Source organism: Ursus arctos, unplaced genomic scaffold (assembly GCF_023065955.2).
Source record: "Ursus arctos isolate Adak ecotype North America unplaced genomic scaffold, UrsArc2.0 scaffold_6, whole genome shotgun sequence".
Taxonomy (NCBI): Eukaryota; Metazoa; Chordata; class Mammalia; order Carnivora; family Ursidae; genus Ursus; species Ursus arctos.
This window is the reverse complement of record NW_026623078.1, coordinates 58348292-58368054: the sequence shown is the minus strand read 5'-3', so window position 1 is coordinate 58368054 and position 19763 is coordinate 58348292. Positions and strand designations below refer to the sequence as shown.

At 36.3% G+C, this 19763-nt stretch overlaps 2 protein-coding genes across 30 annotated transcripts in view; one reads left to right on the top strand and one right to left on the bottom strand.

Moving 5' to 3' along the window:
* EMC2 (ER membrane protein complex subunit 2) overlaps positions 1-11519 on the bottom strand; it is a 560958-nt gene extending 549439 nt beyond the window's left edge. For all 20 annotated transcript variants that reach the window (XR_008957805.1, XR_008957804.1, XR_008957809.1 and 17 more), the window contains exons 1-4: positions 11431-11519; positions 5032-5145; positions 4459-4523; positions 1741-1826 (exon numbers count right to left, since the gene is read on the bottom strand). Coding sequence is in view for 4 of the 20 variants with exons in the window: in XM_057307944.1 (XP_057163927.1) it covers positions 1741-1826; positions 4459-4523; positions 5032-5145; positions 11431-11470 (305 nt within the window). In the remaining 16 variants the exon portion in view is untranslated. The remainder of the gene's footprint in view (positions 1-1740; positions 1827-4458; positions 4524-5031; positions 5146-11430) is intronic.
* Positions 11520-11638: 119 nt separating this feature from the next.
* EIF3E (eukaryotic translation initiation factor 3 subunit E) overlaps positions 11639-19763 on the top strand; it is a 227839-nt gene continuing 219714 nt past the window's right edge. For 9 of the 10 annotated variants that reach the window (XM_057307677.1, XM_057307676.1, XM_057307678.1 and 6 more), the window contains exon 1: positions 11640-11728. The gene's annotated coding sequence lies outside the window, so the exon portion shown is untranslated. Of the gene's footprint in view, positions 11729-19763 lie in introns of all 10 variants that reach the window. The other variant, XM_057307685.1, reaches the window with a different exon arrangement.

Sequence of the window (19763 nt, the reverse complement as noted above, 5' to 3'; positions counted from 1 at the left end):
GTATTAAAGACGTCAACATTAAGACCTGAAATAGTAAAAATCTTAGAAGAAAACACAGGCAGTAAGCTCCCTGATGTCAGTTTCGGTGATGACTTTTTAGATTTGACACCAAGAGCAAAAGCCAACAAGAGCAAAAATAAAGAAGTGGGACCACATCAAACTAAAAAACTTCTGTACAACAAAGAAGACATTCAACAAAATGAAAAGACAACCTACCGAATTGGAAAAAATATTTGCAAATCATCTGGTACTTGCAAATATCTGCTAAGGGGTTAATATCCAATACATATAAAAAAAAAAAAAAACCTCATACAATCAATGGCAAAATAAACAAAAATCTAAGTAAAAAGAGGCACAGGAACTGAATAGACACTTTTCAAAGGAAGACACAGATGGCAAACAGATACATGAAAAGGTGTTTGACATCACTAATCACCTGGGAAATGAAAATCAAAACCACAATAAGCTATTACCTCACGCATATTAGAATGGTTATTATCAAAAAGACAAGACACAACAAATTTTGGCAAGTACGCAGAGAAAAGGAAACCCCTGTGCCCGGCTTATGGGAATGTAAATTGGCACAGACAGGTCATGGGATGAAAAACAGTATGGAGGTCCCTTAAAAAATTCAAAATAGAACTACCATTTGATCCAGCAATTCCACATCTGGGTATTTAACCAAAGGAAACAAAATCACTATCTTGAAAAGATATTTCCAACCTCATGTTCATTGCAGCATTATTTGTGATAACCAATACATGGAAATAACCTAAGTGCCCACTGACAGATGAGTGGATAAATAAGTCTGATATAATGGAATATTATTCAGCCATAAAAGAGAAAGAAATTCTGTCATTTATAACAACTTGGATGGACCTTGAGGGCATATGCTAAATGTAATAGAGAAAGACAAATACTACATGATCTCACTTATATGTGGAATCAAAAAGAACACAAACTCATAGAAAAAGAAAACAGATTAGTGGCTGCCAGAGGTGGGCAGTGGGGGTGGGCAAAATAGGTAACAATGCTCAAAAGGTACAAATTTCCAGTTATAAAATAAGTCCTCGGGATATAATGTACAGCATAGTTACTATAGTTAACAATACTGTGTTGTGTATGTGAAAGTTGCTAAGAGAGTAAATCTTAGAAGTTCTCACAAGAAAAAAAATTATAACAATGTATGGTGATGGATGTTTACTAAACTTATTGTGGTAATCATTTCACAATATACATAAATATCAGATCATTTCATACACCTGACACTAATACAATGTCAACTATATCTCATTAAAAAAATAATAACTTCTATACCTTGAATGCCTGAAAGGGTTCTACACAGAGGTCATTACTAATTCCCAAACAACCCTGGTAAGTTGATAATATTCTCATTTTGCAGAGGAATAAGGCTAAAAGGCTTAAATAAGTTAAATAATGTGTCAGATAAACAACTAATAAATCTTAGAAACAGGATATAAAACCAATCCTTACTCCAAAACACTATCCCATTTCACTAGGCCAGAGATGGTAAATGAATTGCACTCCTACGTCAAATCCTATTTATTGGGAGTAACTGGCAAGATTTATGCTGAGAAGCACTCTGACACTATTCTGAAACTCAGCAGCAAAAGATCTTGCACAATTACTGATGTTGCCGTGGGGGTAGGAGGACCTTTTATCCAGACCCCATGTTTGCCATTTTAAAATGGGATTATACTATTTTTAAGATTCACTTACCTCTCCATGGCTTCAAATCTCATGCCAGTTAGTCTCTTGACTCTGTGACTGCCAGGGAACTGTCTTCTCAATTCCTGAAGACAAAACTGAAAAAATAATTGGTAAAAAAGACTTAAAGAGTAGTAATTACATTACATATACTAAATGGGCTACAAGGAATGGCCTATATAGTCTTCAGTGTATCTTCTTAAATCATTTCATTAGTGTACTCTAACATCATGAAGTGAAATTAATTGGTAACGAATCATGGCATAAAAGAAGAACTCTGAAATTACAGTGGGAGCAATAATCAGTTCTCAGACACTGATCATGCTCTTAACTGGGAAAATAAGCAGGTCATGGGATACACTAATAACTCTTCAGATACTGCCACATTACTCCTCCTTCATAATGTGTTAGGCCGAACTTAAACATTTATAACAACTTCCTGGCTTTTAGTTTCTATTATCTAAGCATTCTCTTGATAAAAAGTAAGCTCTCTGGCAGTACTCTCAAGTCCCAGAAATACTGTAACACTGTTTGCCCTGCTGAAATCATGTATTAATCAATCATTTGTCAGTACACATACCATGATTTGGGGTCATAAAACACTGACACCAAATCTATAGAGTACCAATCTCTTTTGGGAGATATCCAAAATTCACCCAACAACTTCAATAAATAAACAAACAAGTATTTTGAGCACCAACTATGTTCTCAGCAACATAGGAAGATTTTAAGAGTCTTGGAAGCACCAGAATGTTAAGGAATTATAAAAATGGTCCATTCTAGTGCCCCGAAGCATAAGTGATCAAAAAATACCTTTCAGTAGTGAAGAAACTATTAATTAGTAATCAAGTTATAACATGATCTGGAAGTATAGCTTCCAAGTATTTGGCTAAAAATCTGCCACACTAAGAAAAATATTCAAGTTAGTCAAAACTGAAGATGATGTTCGCTTATTTCTCTGACACCACACAAAACTCATACCATTTAGTCAATCAAGCTGTGTAGAAATTCTGAACATCAAAAAAAATACTGCATTACCAAAAAAGCTACCATTTAATTTGATCTCCTGCTTTGATTATCAGTATTATCTAATTTGATCTACTTTATCAAATGGCATCTGGCTACTTAAAAAACAACTCAATATTTCCCTTAAGATGTAAGCTGCCACCTCTGTGAATATTTAAAAGACTATTTCAGGGCTCAATTGGTTAAGCGCCCAACTCGTGATTTCAGCTCATGTCATGATCTCAGGGTCATGGGATCGAGCCCCAGATTGGGCTCTGCACTGAGCATACCGCCTGCTTGAGATTCTCTCTCTTTCCCTCTCCCTCTTACCCTCCCCCCTTAAATAGATAAATAAATAAATAGACAGACAATCGCATAGGTTCTGAAGGTAATCTAAAAGGTTTTACGGAATTTTTTTTTTTTTACTACTAGCAGCTCCACTGAAATTAGATGTATAGCCAAAATAACATAATTACCTTGGAAAAAAACAATGCTAATTCAGATATGCATATGTTCTCCTGGTATTTCTACTTTCTGTTCACATGTACTTCCTTTTTGGCTTAAATGAGGAAGTATCATGAAGTAGTACTTAAGAACTCACGATTACAGAACAACAGAACAAACAAAACCTCCACCTCCACTTCTTGATTTAGAAAATGAGTATAATGATAGTATCAGGCACAAATCAAATTAAGAAATAACTGAAGATTAAATAAGTATGATATAAAGCATTTAGCACAGTGCCTATCACGAGTGTTCAAAAATACAGCTATCATCATTCTTTTATTTTAAAAGCAGTATTAGTATTTTAAGTCATGTTCTGCACGTTAGGATTTTCTAATAATTTAAGAGATACATTTATAACATTGCAAAAGAGTATTTAATAACATTATGTATAGGTCTTCCACATATAAGGTCACATCCCAATAAACCATTGGTAAGTTCAAAATATTGAAAGTCAAAAATGCATTTAATACACCTAATCTACCGAACAGCATAGCTTAGCCTAGCTTGCCTTATACATGCTTAGAACACTTACTTTAGGCTATAGTTGAGCAAAATCATCTAACACAAAGCCTATTTTATAATAAAGTATCAACTATCTCATTTAATTAACTAAATACTGTACTGAAAGTGAAAAACAGAATGGTTGTATGGGTATAGAATGGTAGTAAATTTATCAGTTGTTTACCCTTGTGATTGCATGGCTGACTGGAAGGTACAGCCCACTGTCACTGCCCAGCATTATGAGAAAGTATCATACCACCTATCATTAGCCTGGGAAAAAATCAAAATTCAAAGTATAGTTTCTACTGAATGTGTATTACTTTCACACCATCATAAAGTTGAAAAATTGTAAGTCAAATCATTGTAAGTCAGTGACTCTCTGTTATGAAAGTCATTCAACAACCCAAATGATAAACTTGTTTTAAACTGTTTCTTATTTTAAACTCTATAATAGCATAGTTCACCTCTTAAGTGGATAACCCTACCAACTAATTTAACTTCTTCAGTAAAACTGGGATACTAAATACTTGCCAAGATTATTAAAAGATTTAAGAACATTCCCTGTCCCAAAGTACCTAATCTCCCCTACTCTTAAGAGTAGCACTGAAAATGACCTATAAAAGCATTCAAATACAAGCCATGTACTAAGTCTTAGCTGCTTATAATTCATATAGCAAATTTAAAATAAAATAAAATATAATTAGTTTGAATACCTACCAATGCCAAGTCATCTCGACCATAGTCTAGGGCTGCAATCATCACTTGCTCATATATGATCCAAACTAGACACAGAAAGAGAAAAAAACTGAATTTAATGTAAAAATCTCCCAATAGAAATTAGTTATTCTTCTTGTTTCTGATATTTTACAGAACATTACTTTCAATTGAAAATTGATTTATTGCATATCTAGAATTAAGAAAGCATTCTCATATGCTTTCAATAATGTAAAATATTTTAATATCTTATAAGGTTTTAAAAAATCTACTATTATTTAATACTTTGTTCTAAAAAATTCTTTATAAAATACATTTTGACCAGACCAGGACCATAGCCCTGTGAGCTTTAAAACAAAAATGCCTATTTGATTGCTTCACTGCAATCAGCAATTAGAAATCCTTCTCAAAATAATGCATCATTAGACATCCTGAGAAGTTTTTTTTAAAAAGGGACAAATCATAGATTGGTATAAACAGCAGAAAAAACATAATAGAAAGATGGTTAAAAAAAAAAAAAAAAACTAAACTAAAAACCAAAACAGAACACGAGCTGAGCATGAATAAAGAACTTACTATCATCTCCAAGCTTAGAAGCATATTCATTAATTAATTCCTCTCCAACTTCCACAATTTGCTCACTGTTTCGTGAGTTTTCTTCTCTCCATTTTCTCATTTTATCTCGCATTTCTGAAAAAATAAAGTTTGTTATTACATATATATTTGAGCAGGGAAAAATTGATAATGAAGTTGAAATCAACTTCTCAGGTAGAGAAAATAAAGTCACACTAATATAAGACTATGGTATGTCAAAATTCATAAAGCAGAAAATCAATTTAAGAAGAGCAAAACATCCTTTAGAAGATTAAAAAGACGTTACAACTGATGTTACAACTATAAAAGTAGTGAACAGCATTGGTCCACTACAAAGATCCTCTAACCCTTTAAAGCAACTATGGATCCTAACTTCTTTGAAGTTACAGACAACTCTCAGAACTTGATAAAAGCTAGGGATAATTTTCCCAGGGGAAAAAAAAAAAAAAACACATAAAATTATACATAGAAATCTCAAAAATCCAAAGTATTCCTGAAGCTCCTACTCACTCAAAAATGTAAAATTTCATAATCAGGGGATCATATTAGGCAATCAGCACAAAACTTCTTTATTAACATTACAAAAACACATATAATGTATAAAGATACAGAAACATGCAAGAAAATAAACAGCGAAAGATTCAGAACAAAGGAAATCTTTTGATTGTATACACAATAAGAAATGAAAAGAAGAACGTAGAATAAGGTAAAAAGCACTAGCAAACAAGAAAGTCACAAGAACAATTTTGCATATTATAAAGCAAGTGGAAGCTGAGGAGTGTTAATGAACAACATATTGACAACAGCAAAAATAATAACAAGGAAAAAGAAAGAGTACCTAATCCAATAAACAAAAGATCTTTTTCATATAGTTATGGTAGAATGAACTGTCCAATTCACCAATCACATACATGCTTTCTTCCTCTTACCTCTGAAAATCTGACATATTTACTCATCTAAAGTACCAACTTCTTCCTTCTACAGATTTAAACAGCTAAATTGTTGTTGAACATGAGTTAAATAAACAATATGCTAGGCCCCTAGAGAATAAGTATAAAAGAAGCACAAGGGATTTTCGCTACTTTCATATGCATTATCTGAGTCCCTATAGCTCAAAGTCTAAAAAACAAACAAACAAACAAACAAAAAACAGAACAAAAATCCAAGACAAAAATAGATAATAAATGGTCTTAGAAAATCAAATTAACACAGTTAATTCCTTCTGACAACTAGAAATCAGCTTTAGTTCTCACTCCGCACAGGAAATAACCTTGAACTGAATCTTACAAGGCTGAAGAGGAAATGAGCAGACTAAAAAAAAAAAAAAAAAAAAAAAAAAAAAAAAAGGTAGGTCATTCATAACCCACAGGTGAATCGCTCAGTCCCACAAAACTGCCCCCACTTCAGACAGCAATCACAAGTCAGGGCCATGAGTATTTCTGACCAACTGGCTATAAAGTCTGGGGTTTGGGGTGCCTGGGTAACTCAGTTGGTTAAGCATCTGCCTTCAGCTCAGGTCATGATCTCAGGGTTCTGGGATCAAGCCCCGCATCAGGCTCTCTGCTCAGTGGCAAGGCTGCTTCTCCCTCTCCCTCTGCCTCTGTAATCTCTGTCTCTCTCTTTCAAATAAATAAACAAAATCTTAAAAGAAAAAAAAATTGGGAGTTCTCACAACCTCCTCCTTAGGTTTGCAAGAATGCCTCAAGGAACTCAGATAAGTGCTTCACTTATTATTATGGGTTTCTTACAAAAAATACAACCCAGGAACAGCCAAACGGAAGAGCTACACAAGGCAAACTGGGGCGGGGAGGAGAGGGAAGCAGAGGAACTTCCATGCTCTCTCCAAGGGAGTCACCATCCCAGTACCTTGATGTGCTTACAAACTGGAAGCTCTCCAAACACCATAGCTTAAGGGGGCTTATGGGGATTTCATTCCACCAGCATGATTATCTCCAGATGATCTCCCCTCCCAGTAAATCAAGGAATGAGACTAAAGTTCCAACCTTTTAACCTTGCCCTGTCTTTTGGATGATCAGCCCCCAACCGGAAGCAACCAGCTACCAATCATCTCATTAGCAGACAAAAAGATACTCTTATCATTCTAGAAACTCCAAAGATCTTAGAGGCTCTGTGTCAGAAACCCAGAAAAAAGACTAAATAAAACAAAAGCTGTTCCTATCAACCCTATCATTTAGGAAATTTCAAGAGTTTAGGAGCTCTGTGACAGGAACTGGGGACAAAAAACAAATACACATCCCTTATCATATCACAACATATGTTATCTTTAAATCCACAGCATGGGTTCTCAAAACTCAAACTCTATCCCCTATACCATGGTTCACTTACAGTCTTGAATCCACATTCACTTTCAACCTGGCAGATTATTTTAAAGATTTATTTAAGAGAGAGAGAGAGAGAGTGCACTTTAGAGGAGAGGGGCAGAGGGAGATGGAGAGAGAAACCCAAGCAGCCACCGCACTGAGCACAGAGGCTAACCCAAGACGCAGTCTCATCACCCTGAGATCACAACCTGAGCCAAAACCAAGAGTCAGACGCTTAACCAGCTGGGCCACCCAGGTGCCCCAACCTCACAGATTATTTTAAAAGAGGAATAAGTGTCTTGGGAATATAAATTATTTAGGGTTTTACAGATCTTATCCATAACATTTCACCCTCTGCCCATATGCTGAACCCAAATCAGGCTAGCATTCAAGGCATCAATCTACCTCTCACGTTGAAAAAAATCACCTTCACAAAACATATACATATCCGTAAGTATGGATCTTTAGCTTAGAAGTGAAATCTCAGGGTATGTTCCATGAGATCTGGGATCCTGCCTGTCTTGTTTAGCACTGTATCCTCAAGAACTGGAATAGCGCCTGGTGCAAAGTACTCCAGATGTGTATTTAATTAACATGTTATTTAATATATACGCTAATAGTTAAAGCTAGGTGTGAATGAGATCACCCACAGAAGGCATCTAACCTTTTAATTTTAGACTTTTTGAGGCGGATGAGACCTTTGAACCCTCTTTTCCCAGAAATATGTACATGTTTACATATACTCAATTTTACATACAATTTCAGTGAATTCAAAGACCACATAAAACTTATCCTTTCATCAGTCAGGATTCTATTGATCTCAGGTTTAATAACCACCAATAATAGATTAAGTAGAGTGCTAAGAAAAGAACCATTAGGCACACTAAAAATCAAGGAGCAAATGGATGTCAAAAACTCACAAAGGAAAGTTCTGAAAAGGAAGAGGAGGCCCTTAATGTTATTATGAAACCAAGGAAAGAATGTTTCATGGAGTGATCTGCAACAACCTGGCATTAGGTCACCCTAGAAACCTTACTGGAATGAGACGGCATGGAAACCAAATTACGTTGTTTGAAGAAATGAATTAAGAGAAAGTAGAGACAGTAAGCATTTTTATAAGTATTTTTCCAACAAATATGCATTTAGTGCCTATTACAGGCCAGGCATTGTGCTAGACGTCCTGTCTATATCCTGGTCAAATATCCTATTTTTGAGAAACTTGGCTATACCCTTCTTACAACTCTCTTTCCCACCTCCAAACTCCTAAGTAGTAACTCCTCTAACAAACATCACTAATTTTCAGCTGGTTGAATAAGTAAACCATATATTCTACTTTTTTTATAGAGCCCAAAAGATTAGAAGAGTGTTAGACTTACTATATGGGTCTTTTATAAACATGATAAATTTTCCTATCACAAGAATTACAGTACTTTTTGAAAAAGCCATTTCCACAACCTTAACTCATGATGAGAATTCAATGGAATTCTTAAGGACACAGTTCCAAATGACACGCCCTCCCAAAAAAATCTAAACAAAAAACTATCTGTAAGACTCCTCTATCACCCTCTAACATCCTAAAAATTTGTTACTGTAAGTCTCCGAAACAAAAATCTAGAACACTCTTTAAAAGTCCCCTAAAATAGAACTTCGATTCTGAAAAGGACTGAAACCTTCATTTTACAAATAAGCATACTATATCTTATTAGTAAAGTGAGGTGCCTAAGTCTACCTAAGATACTACAGAAAGTTTTTCAATACTCGAAAAAAGGCTTATAGTCTTTTGTGACAATTTGTTAATGTTTATTATTAATGCCATTAACAATTCACTTTGTCAACAAATGACGACTGAGCAAATCCAAAATGTCTAGCACAAGAACAAGATACGACTCGTTCCTCTCTTCATTCTAGGAGACAAAATTTTAAAACTTAACAAATTGGATAAGTACTTCAATAGTATGAGGACACAGAGTTAAAGGGCCAAGAGTACATTTTGCTTTCGTTGTTTTTTCTTTTTAAAAAATTTTAGGGGTGGGATAGGGTAGGGTGGTCAAAGAAGGCTCTCTGAAGTATGTGACCTTTGAGGGAAATTCTAATAGAATATATAATGGTAGCAAGAGTAGGGCAAGAAAGGGAAAACACTCCTACTGGAAGAAACAGCATCTGTCCAGCCCTAAGACAAAGAGGAGTAGAACACATTTAGGGAATTCAACAATTCAGCTCATAGAGTAAAAGAGGAAATAGTTAAGATAAAGCTGGAGACATGAGCAGGACCTAGAACATCTTTTTTTATAAAGCACTTAATAGTTTCAAAGCACTTTAACATGCTTTCTCTTTTGTCCAAACATACTTGTGAAGTAGTAAATATTATTCTTTTTTTTTTTTTAAAGATTTTATTTATTTATTCGACAGAGATAGAGACAGCCAGCAAGAGAGGGAACACAAGCAGGGGGAGTGGGAGAGGAAGAAGCAGGCTCCCAGGGAGGAGCCTGATGGGGGGCTCGATCCCACAACGCCGGGATCACGCCCTGAGCCGAAGGCAGATGCTTAACCGCTGTGCCACCCAGGCGCCCCAGTAAATATTATTCTAAATCCACTCCCCTTTAGAATACCCACAGGGTAAGGTCCAAGTTGCCTAGTTAAATCACCTTGTCTGCTGGTAGGTCTGATAATTACACATCTACTTGTTCCTACCATCTAAGAAACCTATACTGAATATACCTTCAAAGTAGCACTTTCTAAAGACTATGAAATATTTGAAACATTTTTTAAAAAGCATTAAAAGTAACATCCACATATCTACCATCTGGCTTAAAAATATATCCTGACACAAATCTTTTAAAACTATGTATTTTACAAGTCTGTCCTCTTCATTAGACTGTGAACTCCTTAAAAGTAAGGACTGTGTGTTACTTAGTCTAACATACCCAAGATCTAGCATTAAGCACTTAATACTTTTGTTTAATACAATGAATTCCCCAAATACAGGTAGAAATACCGTTCACAGTGAGCTAGAGGCCACAAAATCAATGATAAATTATTGAATTCAGTTCAAGTATAACGGAATTTTACCTTTTCCCATATGTGTTTGCAATTTTGTAATATTGGATAGATGCATTCACCATTAAATGATCAATATAACTTTCAGTCCACGCGTTATTAGGTCATTGTTTAAATATCTGAAGAAGGCATTCACTAAACAAATAATCTATTAAAGTCTACTGTTAAATGATGGGAATAGAAATTTCAATTGTACAAGAAACTCGAGGCCCTTCTCTTAACCATGCTTCCCACTCAAGTTTTTAAGAAGAGAAAAATCTCATAGAAGTGGTTCAAAGTTTGGCTGCTTCCAGATTTAAAGAACACACTCCACCTTAGATTGAAGTAGGATGGGAAAAGAAGTCCACCACACTTGAGCATATGACCAAGATAACCAGTTATCTTCCCTTTCAGAAAAAGAATTACTGGCAGAAAGTGAGACGAAAGTTGTGTTCCGAGTCTGTGTTTTGAGGGGCAGTGGGGCAGCGAATATTGAAGAGGAGAATTCAGAGACCCAGTTTTGCAGAGAACGAAAGGTAAAGTGGCACGTAGAAAAATCAGATTTGTTCATGGATCTTTCACAGGCCTTTACTGAACAGAGTTGTAACCTTTACACAGCACTTAATAAAAGGCCTTACAGGTCCTGTATTTCTTGGCTGCAGGGAAGCTTCAGCAGGTAACTATCTCGCCTCCTCCGCGCCGCCCAGCAGCCACATGAAATGTGTGACAGCCCTCCCGCCTTAAAATGGAAGCTACCCTGGGCCACTGTACTGGCGCAGAGGTACGTGGGTCAGTCTGTCGATGAGCACAAGCGGTGGGGAACATCGCAGACTCCACTCGGAGGCCGGGCCAAGGAAGGGGTCAGCCTCAGCCTCCACCATAGCCACCACCTCAGCTTGGCCCGTCCAGAGGGAGCTCCAGTGCACAAGACAGACCGGAGAATCCACGTCTCCACAGGAAGCAGGTACTGCCGAAACACTTCCCAAGGCTTTTGGTCTTTCCGCGCCCGCCCCGCCGCAGTTACCTTCCCAAGTGACATCGTAAAGCTCTGAGACCTTCGCCATCTTCTCAGAACCTGGAGGCAGGGAACGAGAGGGCGGGGAGACACCGTCACGTGACCTGCGACCGGGCGGTGGCGAATTACGACACCACTATTCATTGGTCGAGAGAGGGAAGGGGGCGGGAATCGCTGCGCACGTGCACGCGGCTCTGCGGAGGGGCTGTTGGGGAAGGGGGCGGGGCGAGTTGGGCGGCGAGCAGCGTTCTTGGACTGTGAGGACGCCGTGGCTAGGCGCTGGAAGGTGGAGCCGGCGTGGTTTGAGGTGACTGTTTTATCGGGGATTTTTTAGCAGATGCTGGTTTTTTTTAATATGCGCAACTCCCAGTTTTTCATTTTTTTCTATATAGGTGTATTCATTCTCTTCCCACTCCCTAATCAGTACCTTGTTCTCTTCATGCGCTACGTGACGTTCTTCTCCAATCCTTTATTTGCTCCCAACTTTCCTCCTTCCTTAGTGGGATTTGCTTTCCATTTTCCTTTGAATGTTCGACTAGACTGATACACTCCAAATTTTTTTAAAAATCTTTGTGAGGGACTAAGCGGGATTCTGTCTTTGCACATTATGTGTGTGTGACCGAGGACTTCTTACTGTTCACATGACTGTCTCCTTGCCGATCTGAATCACTGTCTGCCACTCTAGATTTGAAAACGCATTAAGACTTTATAAATAAATGAATGAATGAAATACCGAATAAATGTACAAATGAAACCATCCCAGGCCTCGCACTTCGCTCCTCCATTCCCATGGAAGTACTAGTCCTTTGGCTATATATACTGCTTACATGCTGATGACTCCCAAATTCTCCCCTGAGATCCAGTTCTGCTTTCTTGACATATTCACTTAGATAGCTAATATGCATCTCTAACTTAACATATCCTGAAGAGAACTCTGGGTTCCTGCCACCATGCCCCCAACTTGACCTTCCCCACTGCAGTTGATGAAACTATCCACCTAGTTGCACAAACTAAAATTCTAGGAAGTATTGTTGATTCCCCACCCTATATGCAGTCTGTCAGCAAATTCTGTATTCTACTTCCAAAACTTTCCCAAAATCTATTTATATCTCCACTGCTACTACTTCATTTTAAGCCACAACCATCTCTCACCTTAATAGCCCCTTAACCATGTTAGTTTCATTCCTGCTGTGTAAAATCTATTTTCTATACAGTCCCCCTACTGTCTTAAAAAAAAATCAGACTACAGAAGTCCTTTGCCTGTGGCCCTCAAATGACTCCTCCAGGCAATAAAAATATACTCTAAACACTTTACCACAGTTCACAGGGCTTTAACCAGTGTGGCTCTCTCCTACATCTCTTAAATCATCTACCATTCTTTCTTCACTAGATTCCAGCCATTCTGACCTACTTCCTATTCCTAAAACATTTCAAGCTCCTATCTGCTTTGGGTAGCATTTGCCCATTATCCCTTTTCTTGGAATGTTCTTCTCCATATCTTTGGCTCTTTTCTTTTTGTTTTTTATATCTCAGTTTTACTTAAAACTACTATCTACTTATATGGGGGGCCTTTGTTGACTATCCAATAACAAGTAGCTCCTAGTTAATGTCTATTACATTGTTATGACACTTACCAGTTTGATTTCTTTTGTTTACTTATTTTCTGTATTTTTCATTGTTATATAATTTCCTTGAGAGTATGGACTTTGTCATTTTAACCTTGGAACATCCAACCTAGAAAAACACCTGGCATACAGTAAATGTTTATTGAATGAGTGAATTAGATACTCAAAAAATAACAACTTCTGTTAGTGATTATTAGGATAATATTTCATAGTAGGGCACATATGATCTCTTCTCCCTGATTATGGATAGGATGTTCTCTTTTTATATCTAACATTTTCCTAAAAATTTTAAACATAGTCAGTTTGAGACTATACCAGTTCATTTTACATCCCCAGCCCCTTACCACAGTATGTGGCATATGTATTTGTGACATACATCTACAAATTAATATTTGTATTAAATTGTTTATCCCTAACATTTTGTTGGATTTTTTGAGGTGGTGAAAGCCCAACGAGGTGCCTTTTAAATACTTACAATGGATATTGTTAGTTACAACTAATTAAGGGAGTAAATATTCTCTAGTCATTTCAGCTAAATGCCCTTATAACTAGCTGCTAGTGTCTCTCAGGCAGTAAACCATACGACAGTATGTTAAGTGCGGGAAGTTTTGGAAGTAGAATACAGAATTTGCTGACAGACTGCATATAGGGTGGGGAATCAACAATACTTCCTAGAATTTTAGTTTGTGCAACTAGGTGGATAGTTTCATCAACTGCAGTGGGGAAGGTCAAGTTGGGGGCATGGTGGCAGGAACCCAGAGTTCTCTTCAGGATATGTTAAGTTAGAGATGCATATTAGCTATCTAAGTGAATATGTCAAGAAAGCAGAACTGGATCTCAGGGGAGAATTTGGGAGTCATCAGCATGTAAGCAGTATATATAGCCAAAGGACTAGTACTTCCATGGGAATGGAGGAGCGAAGTGCGAGGCCTGGGATGGTTTCATTTGTACATTTATTCGGTATTTCATTCATTCATTTATTTATAAAGTCTTAATACGACAGTATGTTAAAGGAGGTCATTTTCAGAATTTCTGAGCTGGAAACTAGAATGATTTCATTTTTTACTTAGACAGTATTTATAAATCATTAGAACTATATTTTTCAAACTTCTTTGCCTGCAACCTATATGAAGGAAGACATTTTACATCACACAGCATGCATACGTATATATAAAACTGAAACCAAAAAAAACTAGCCTTATGATGTATTTACCCTCTATATTTTCTATTCAAATTGATTCAATTTCACTTTTTTTATAAAAACACTAGTTGCAACCTATTAATGGGGTAATGCCCATACTTTGAAAAACAAATGGACTTTGTATATGTTTCCTAATCTGAGGCCCTGAAGTAAAATGGTTTGCTCAAGTTCTTGCCACTAGTAGGTAGCAAAGATGGGAAATACATATGAAGGAAGTATGCTGTTTAAATCATAGATAAAAGATGAACTATTTACAGGAAAAATATATTTAAGGGAAAATTTTTTACCAATAATTTCTGAAGTGGGGAAAGTGACTGTATGTTTACATATTGTAACATTGCGGGTGTCTAATAAAACTTGCCCTCCTCAGGCCAGGAAAAAACTGGTATATCAGTAACAAAACGTCTTTATTTTTCTTTAACATTTTATAATGTAATTATAAGTGTAAATAAAAAATGAAATATCTTCTATAGATAAAATCATAACCCTGAAAACATGAACATCAATCATACTTTCTATAAATCTACTTTTATAAAATATTTTCAAAATTTTATCTCTCACTACTTTGAAAAAATTTTCATTCATGTATGTTAAAAATATTTAATCCAATTTCTCTGATTGAACACTGCCCAGTATTGGTGACAAGTATCAAGGAAATATCCAAGCAGCCAAATATTAGATTATGCCATGTTAGACATCATGGGAAATAACTATCTCATTTAATGGTCTCAGTAAAACAATGAAAAAAGCATATGAATGTGGTCTATGACATGCTTTCATTTTTTTTTACAAGCTTATGTTTGAATAGTTAGAATGCTAATACGTCAGAATGAATTAGAGTCAGAAAGGAATAACTTTGAATAAGCCTACATTATCTTTGAGGTGGGTTAAGCTTTATTTATCAAGCCATATTGGCCTACAAAGCCCTTTGGAGTGCTTCTCTTTTATGGTCAAAGTTTACTTACTTCAATTAATATCTTCAGACATTATGAAAGACTAAAGCAACTTTTTAGATGTAATAAACATTATGGCATTTACAAAATGGACATCATTTAACAAGACAGCAAAATACCATTTGAATTGATTTTGCAATATCCAACATCGTCATCATTATTTAGAATCTACTGTTTGCTTTGTTCTGTCTTAATCATACTGAATTAAAATATTCCACATTATGTAGCACTGTTTATAACCTCTATTTACTGTGACAATTATCCATGAAAGTAAATTGGTCTCACTACAAGTCTCATATAAAATTTACTATACCTTTTAAATCATGTTATTGTTTCTAATTAGTGAATCATAGCCATAAATCCCTTTGTATTTAAGGGAAAATATTACTTATTTCATCTTCATTCCATGTCGATAGATTTTTCACTGTGACACATTCACATTTGGAAGGAAGTTTTCCTTAGAGTTTTATTTACCAAAAGCCAGATTAACAGGGAGTTGTTTTAGAAACCTTCTGAATATTTTTTATTACATTTTTAAAAGATTATATAATTTGATATGTCCCACCCGCCAAACACAAGAGCCTATACCCCATTTGCTGGCACAACTATAGCATTTAGGCACTTCTAGTTTTTCCAACTTTGCCATCATTTGCAATATATGTTTTAAAATGTGCCGGCAGTTCATTTCACATCCAGTTATATTATTTTAGAAAGCAAAGGAGAGTCTCTGGGAAACCTTTCCAGTGAGATCACTTTGGTCCTTTCACAGAATTCACAAACTGATAATTACCCCTCTGTGCCATAGTTGTAACAGTGAAAAGGAAAGTACATCCAGAAAGAGTACACCCAGAATTTCTCCCACATGAACAATAAATTAGAGCTGTTTCTTTTTAAGATTTATAACCATACTTAAAAGTCTACTTTTTCAAATGATATTTATTTAATTTCTCCAAAGTGTATATTCTGTTCTCATACACACATACATCTGTGTATATGTAGCAGTCTTTGTGCAAAACTGTATTTTTGTAAATATTCCTTTTGTGTACCAAACATCCGGGAGGGTCTATGAACTATCACAGTGACCTGATGGTTTATGGAGCCCAATTAGACTCCATTTTCTACAGTAGAACTATAACTGAATACTTTACTTGAAAAATGTTCAAAAAAGTATTTATTCACAAGAAATAAATTGCATTATGGGTAAGCTCACACAAAAATATACTGAATATTGGGGCGCCTGGGTGGCTCAGTCAGTTAAGCATCTCCCTTCAGCTCAGACTGTGATCTCAGGGTCCTGGGATGGAGTCCTGCGTCCAGTCCTGTGTAGGGCTCCCTGCGTCATAATATTTCCTGGCAGGAAGTCTGTTTCTCCCTCTCCCGCTGCCCTCCTCCCAACCCTGCTTGTGCTCGCTCTCTCTCTCTCTCTCTCTCAAATAAATAAATAAATAAAATCTTTAAAAATGTATATACTGAATATTAACATACATTTTTTCTAAATACATGTTATTCTGTTACAATTAATAATTTTCATTTTTCTACAGTCTCTCTTCTGTGATTTGTTAGCGTCACTCTAGCCTCAAGTGCCTTAAGTTGTTTATTCAGACCTGTAGTTCTGATGTATCTTACCCTTGCCATCAGGCCACAAGTTCATTTCCTTTACTGGTCATCTTTTTCTTTCTATGGTCATGCTGACCACTCTTGGGCAGAATTCACTTAAATGCCAATAGCAACACCAGACACAAAATGTCCATCTTATCTTTCAGGTCAAAGTCATATGCTTTTTTGCACATAGGAGGGTGTACTTAGTCAACCCCATGGATTTGTTTGGGGAAAAGACCAGTTTCCTGGCAGAATTCCACTAAGAAAACTGCCCAACCCCTAAATCCATTCTACCAGCTTCATCTATCTCTATCTCATACCTGCAGAAGCACCACAATCTCAAATATTTTTTAAACATATGTAACATAATTTTTTAAATTGTAGTTAAAATTCTTTTTTTTTTTAAGATGTTATTTATTTGAGAGAGAGGACATGAGCGGGATAAGGGGCAGGGGGAAAAGCAGACTCCCCAGAGCCGAAGGCAGACACAACCAACTGAGTCACGCAGGTGCCCCTAAAATTATTTTTTTAATTGAAGTATAATCAGCATAGTGTTATATTAATTTCAGGTGTACAATACAATGATTCAACAATTCTGTATATTACTCAGTGCTCATCATAAGCAGTGTATTCTTAATCACCTTTATTTCACCCAACCCCCTACCTACCTCCTCTCTGGTAGTCGCTCATTTGTTTATTCTCTGTATTTAAGAATCTTTTTGTTTGTTTCCTATTTCCTTTGTTTCTTAGATTCCACATATGAGTGAAATCATATGGTATTTGTCTTTCTCTGTCTTATTTCACTTAGCATTATATCCTCTAGGTCCATCTATGGTGTTGTGAATGGCATGATCTCATTCTTTTTATGGCTTAGTAATATTCCATTGTGCATATATACCACATCTTCTTTATCCATTTGTCTATGGATGGACACTTGGATTGCTTCCATACTTTGGCTATTGTAAATAATGCTGCAGTAAACATAGGGGTGCATATATCTTTTTGAATTAGTGTTTTCTCTGTCTTTGGGTAAATACCCGTAGTGGAATTACTGGATCATATGGTAATTATATACTATTTTTGAGAAACCTCCATGCTATTTTCTACAGTGGCTGCACCAATTTACCTTCCCACCAACAGTGCACAAGGGTTCCTTTTTCTTCACATCCTCACCAACACTTGTTATTTCTTGTCTTTTCGAGTTTAACCATTCTGACAGGTGTAAAGTCTTATTGTAGTTCTTTATCTTTAAACTGTGAGTTAAGAACAGTATTAAGTGTGCATCAAAAACTGCCACTCAGTTCAAATTGCTGCCACCTCACTAAAAATTTTTTGAGCAAAATAGTATTTTAACTTCCTTCAGCCATTATGTTTCCATTACAGATTCTTTTGCATCTTTTAATAATGGACTTGAGCATTTCTTTGGGTGGGGTGGGAACCACAACAGTCAGAGAGGAATGATTTCAATTGACGCAGTTTTTCTAGCAATAGCAAGATTATGGAATATTAAAAATAACCTCAATCTAATCTTGAGAAAACATCAGACAAACCCAGTTTGAGAGCCATTCTATGAGAGTAACTGACCAGTACTCATCAGAGACTGGTAATGACATTATACATTGCTCTTCTAAGCTTTTAGACAAATGCTTAGTCTTAGACACCCATTGACAGATTCTAGTGTCACATATGTAATGGAATTAAATGTACAGACTTGACAGTTATGAAAGAGTCCCCAAAGTAATTTGTATTAACTACAAATTGTACATACCATGTCATGGAGGGCACGGAGTTTCCTTACGTTCCAAGGTAACAGCAGCGGATTATTTGCCGATATACATGCACATTGCTCCCTTTTGCGGAACTTGCTGGGTTTTAACCCAAGGTTGCTCATTCTAGCTATGTAATTAAGCAATTTGAGCAAGTTATTTTAATTTCATTGAATCCTAGTTTCCTTATATGTTGAATAAGCGTATTAATACTTGCTGATTATAACAAAGATTGCAAGTAATAAACTGGGAATTTCTCACACAGAGTTTGGCATGTGGTATAATAATACTCAGTATTATATACCAACTATTGAGTACTTACTGTATACTGGCACTTCACAAATTGCTCTTTGTAGATTATTTCAAACAACAACTCCACTTTCCAGATGAAGGAACAGTTCAGAGAGGTTAAATAACTTTCCCAAACACACTATGATACACTCCTTCACAGAGTAGGATCTTAGTAAAAAATAGCTTTGTCATTTTGGTACTCTGGGAAGGGAAAGCTTGAGCAGGGAAAGCTTTCAGACCACGAAGCATATTTGATGCCTGTGAAAGAAAAGAGAATACGAAGCTGGATTGGACAGTAAGAGCCTCACGCCACGATTTAGATGTGACAGAGTATTAGCCATTTCAAGGAGAAAAGCTCCTGAGCAAAGATTACCCGTTAGAGTACTGCACTGGGTAGAAATGGTCAGGCCCTAGAACCCTCACATGTTCAGTCATTGAATGGGGGCTGCCTGGAAGATTGTGGCCCCAGCTCAGAAGCTGAGATGAATTTTGAAGCCTTAAAGAGCTGGAAGCTGTCAGCTGTCTTGCACTCCTTGCAGTTGAATAGGAAGTTCTTTCTTGAAGGGAGATTCTAACAGTACACTTCCCTTGCTGCCACAGTAGCATAGTTATTATTATTCCATTCTGGGTGTAATCTTCCATTTTTGTTGAGAAGTAGGTCTCCTGAAATACTAGCTAGATTGCAAAGCTATTTAACATAGCTTTTAGACATGTGGAAATTTTATTTCAACTCCACAGAATATCTTCTTCTAGTATATGATTAATAGCTCAGCAGTGGTTGCTTTGCATTGAAGAAAAGACATGGTAGATTATAAATAGCCCACAGAGACCTGAAAATTTGCTCATTTGTTTATGAGACACTAATCAGGAATTATTCACTATTTTCTTGGAAAGGGAATTAATGCTA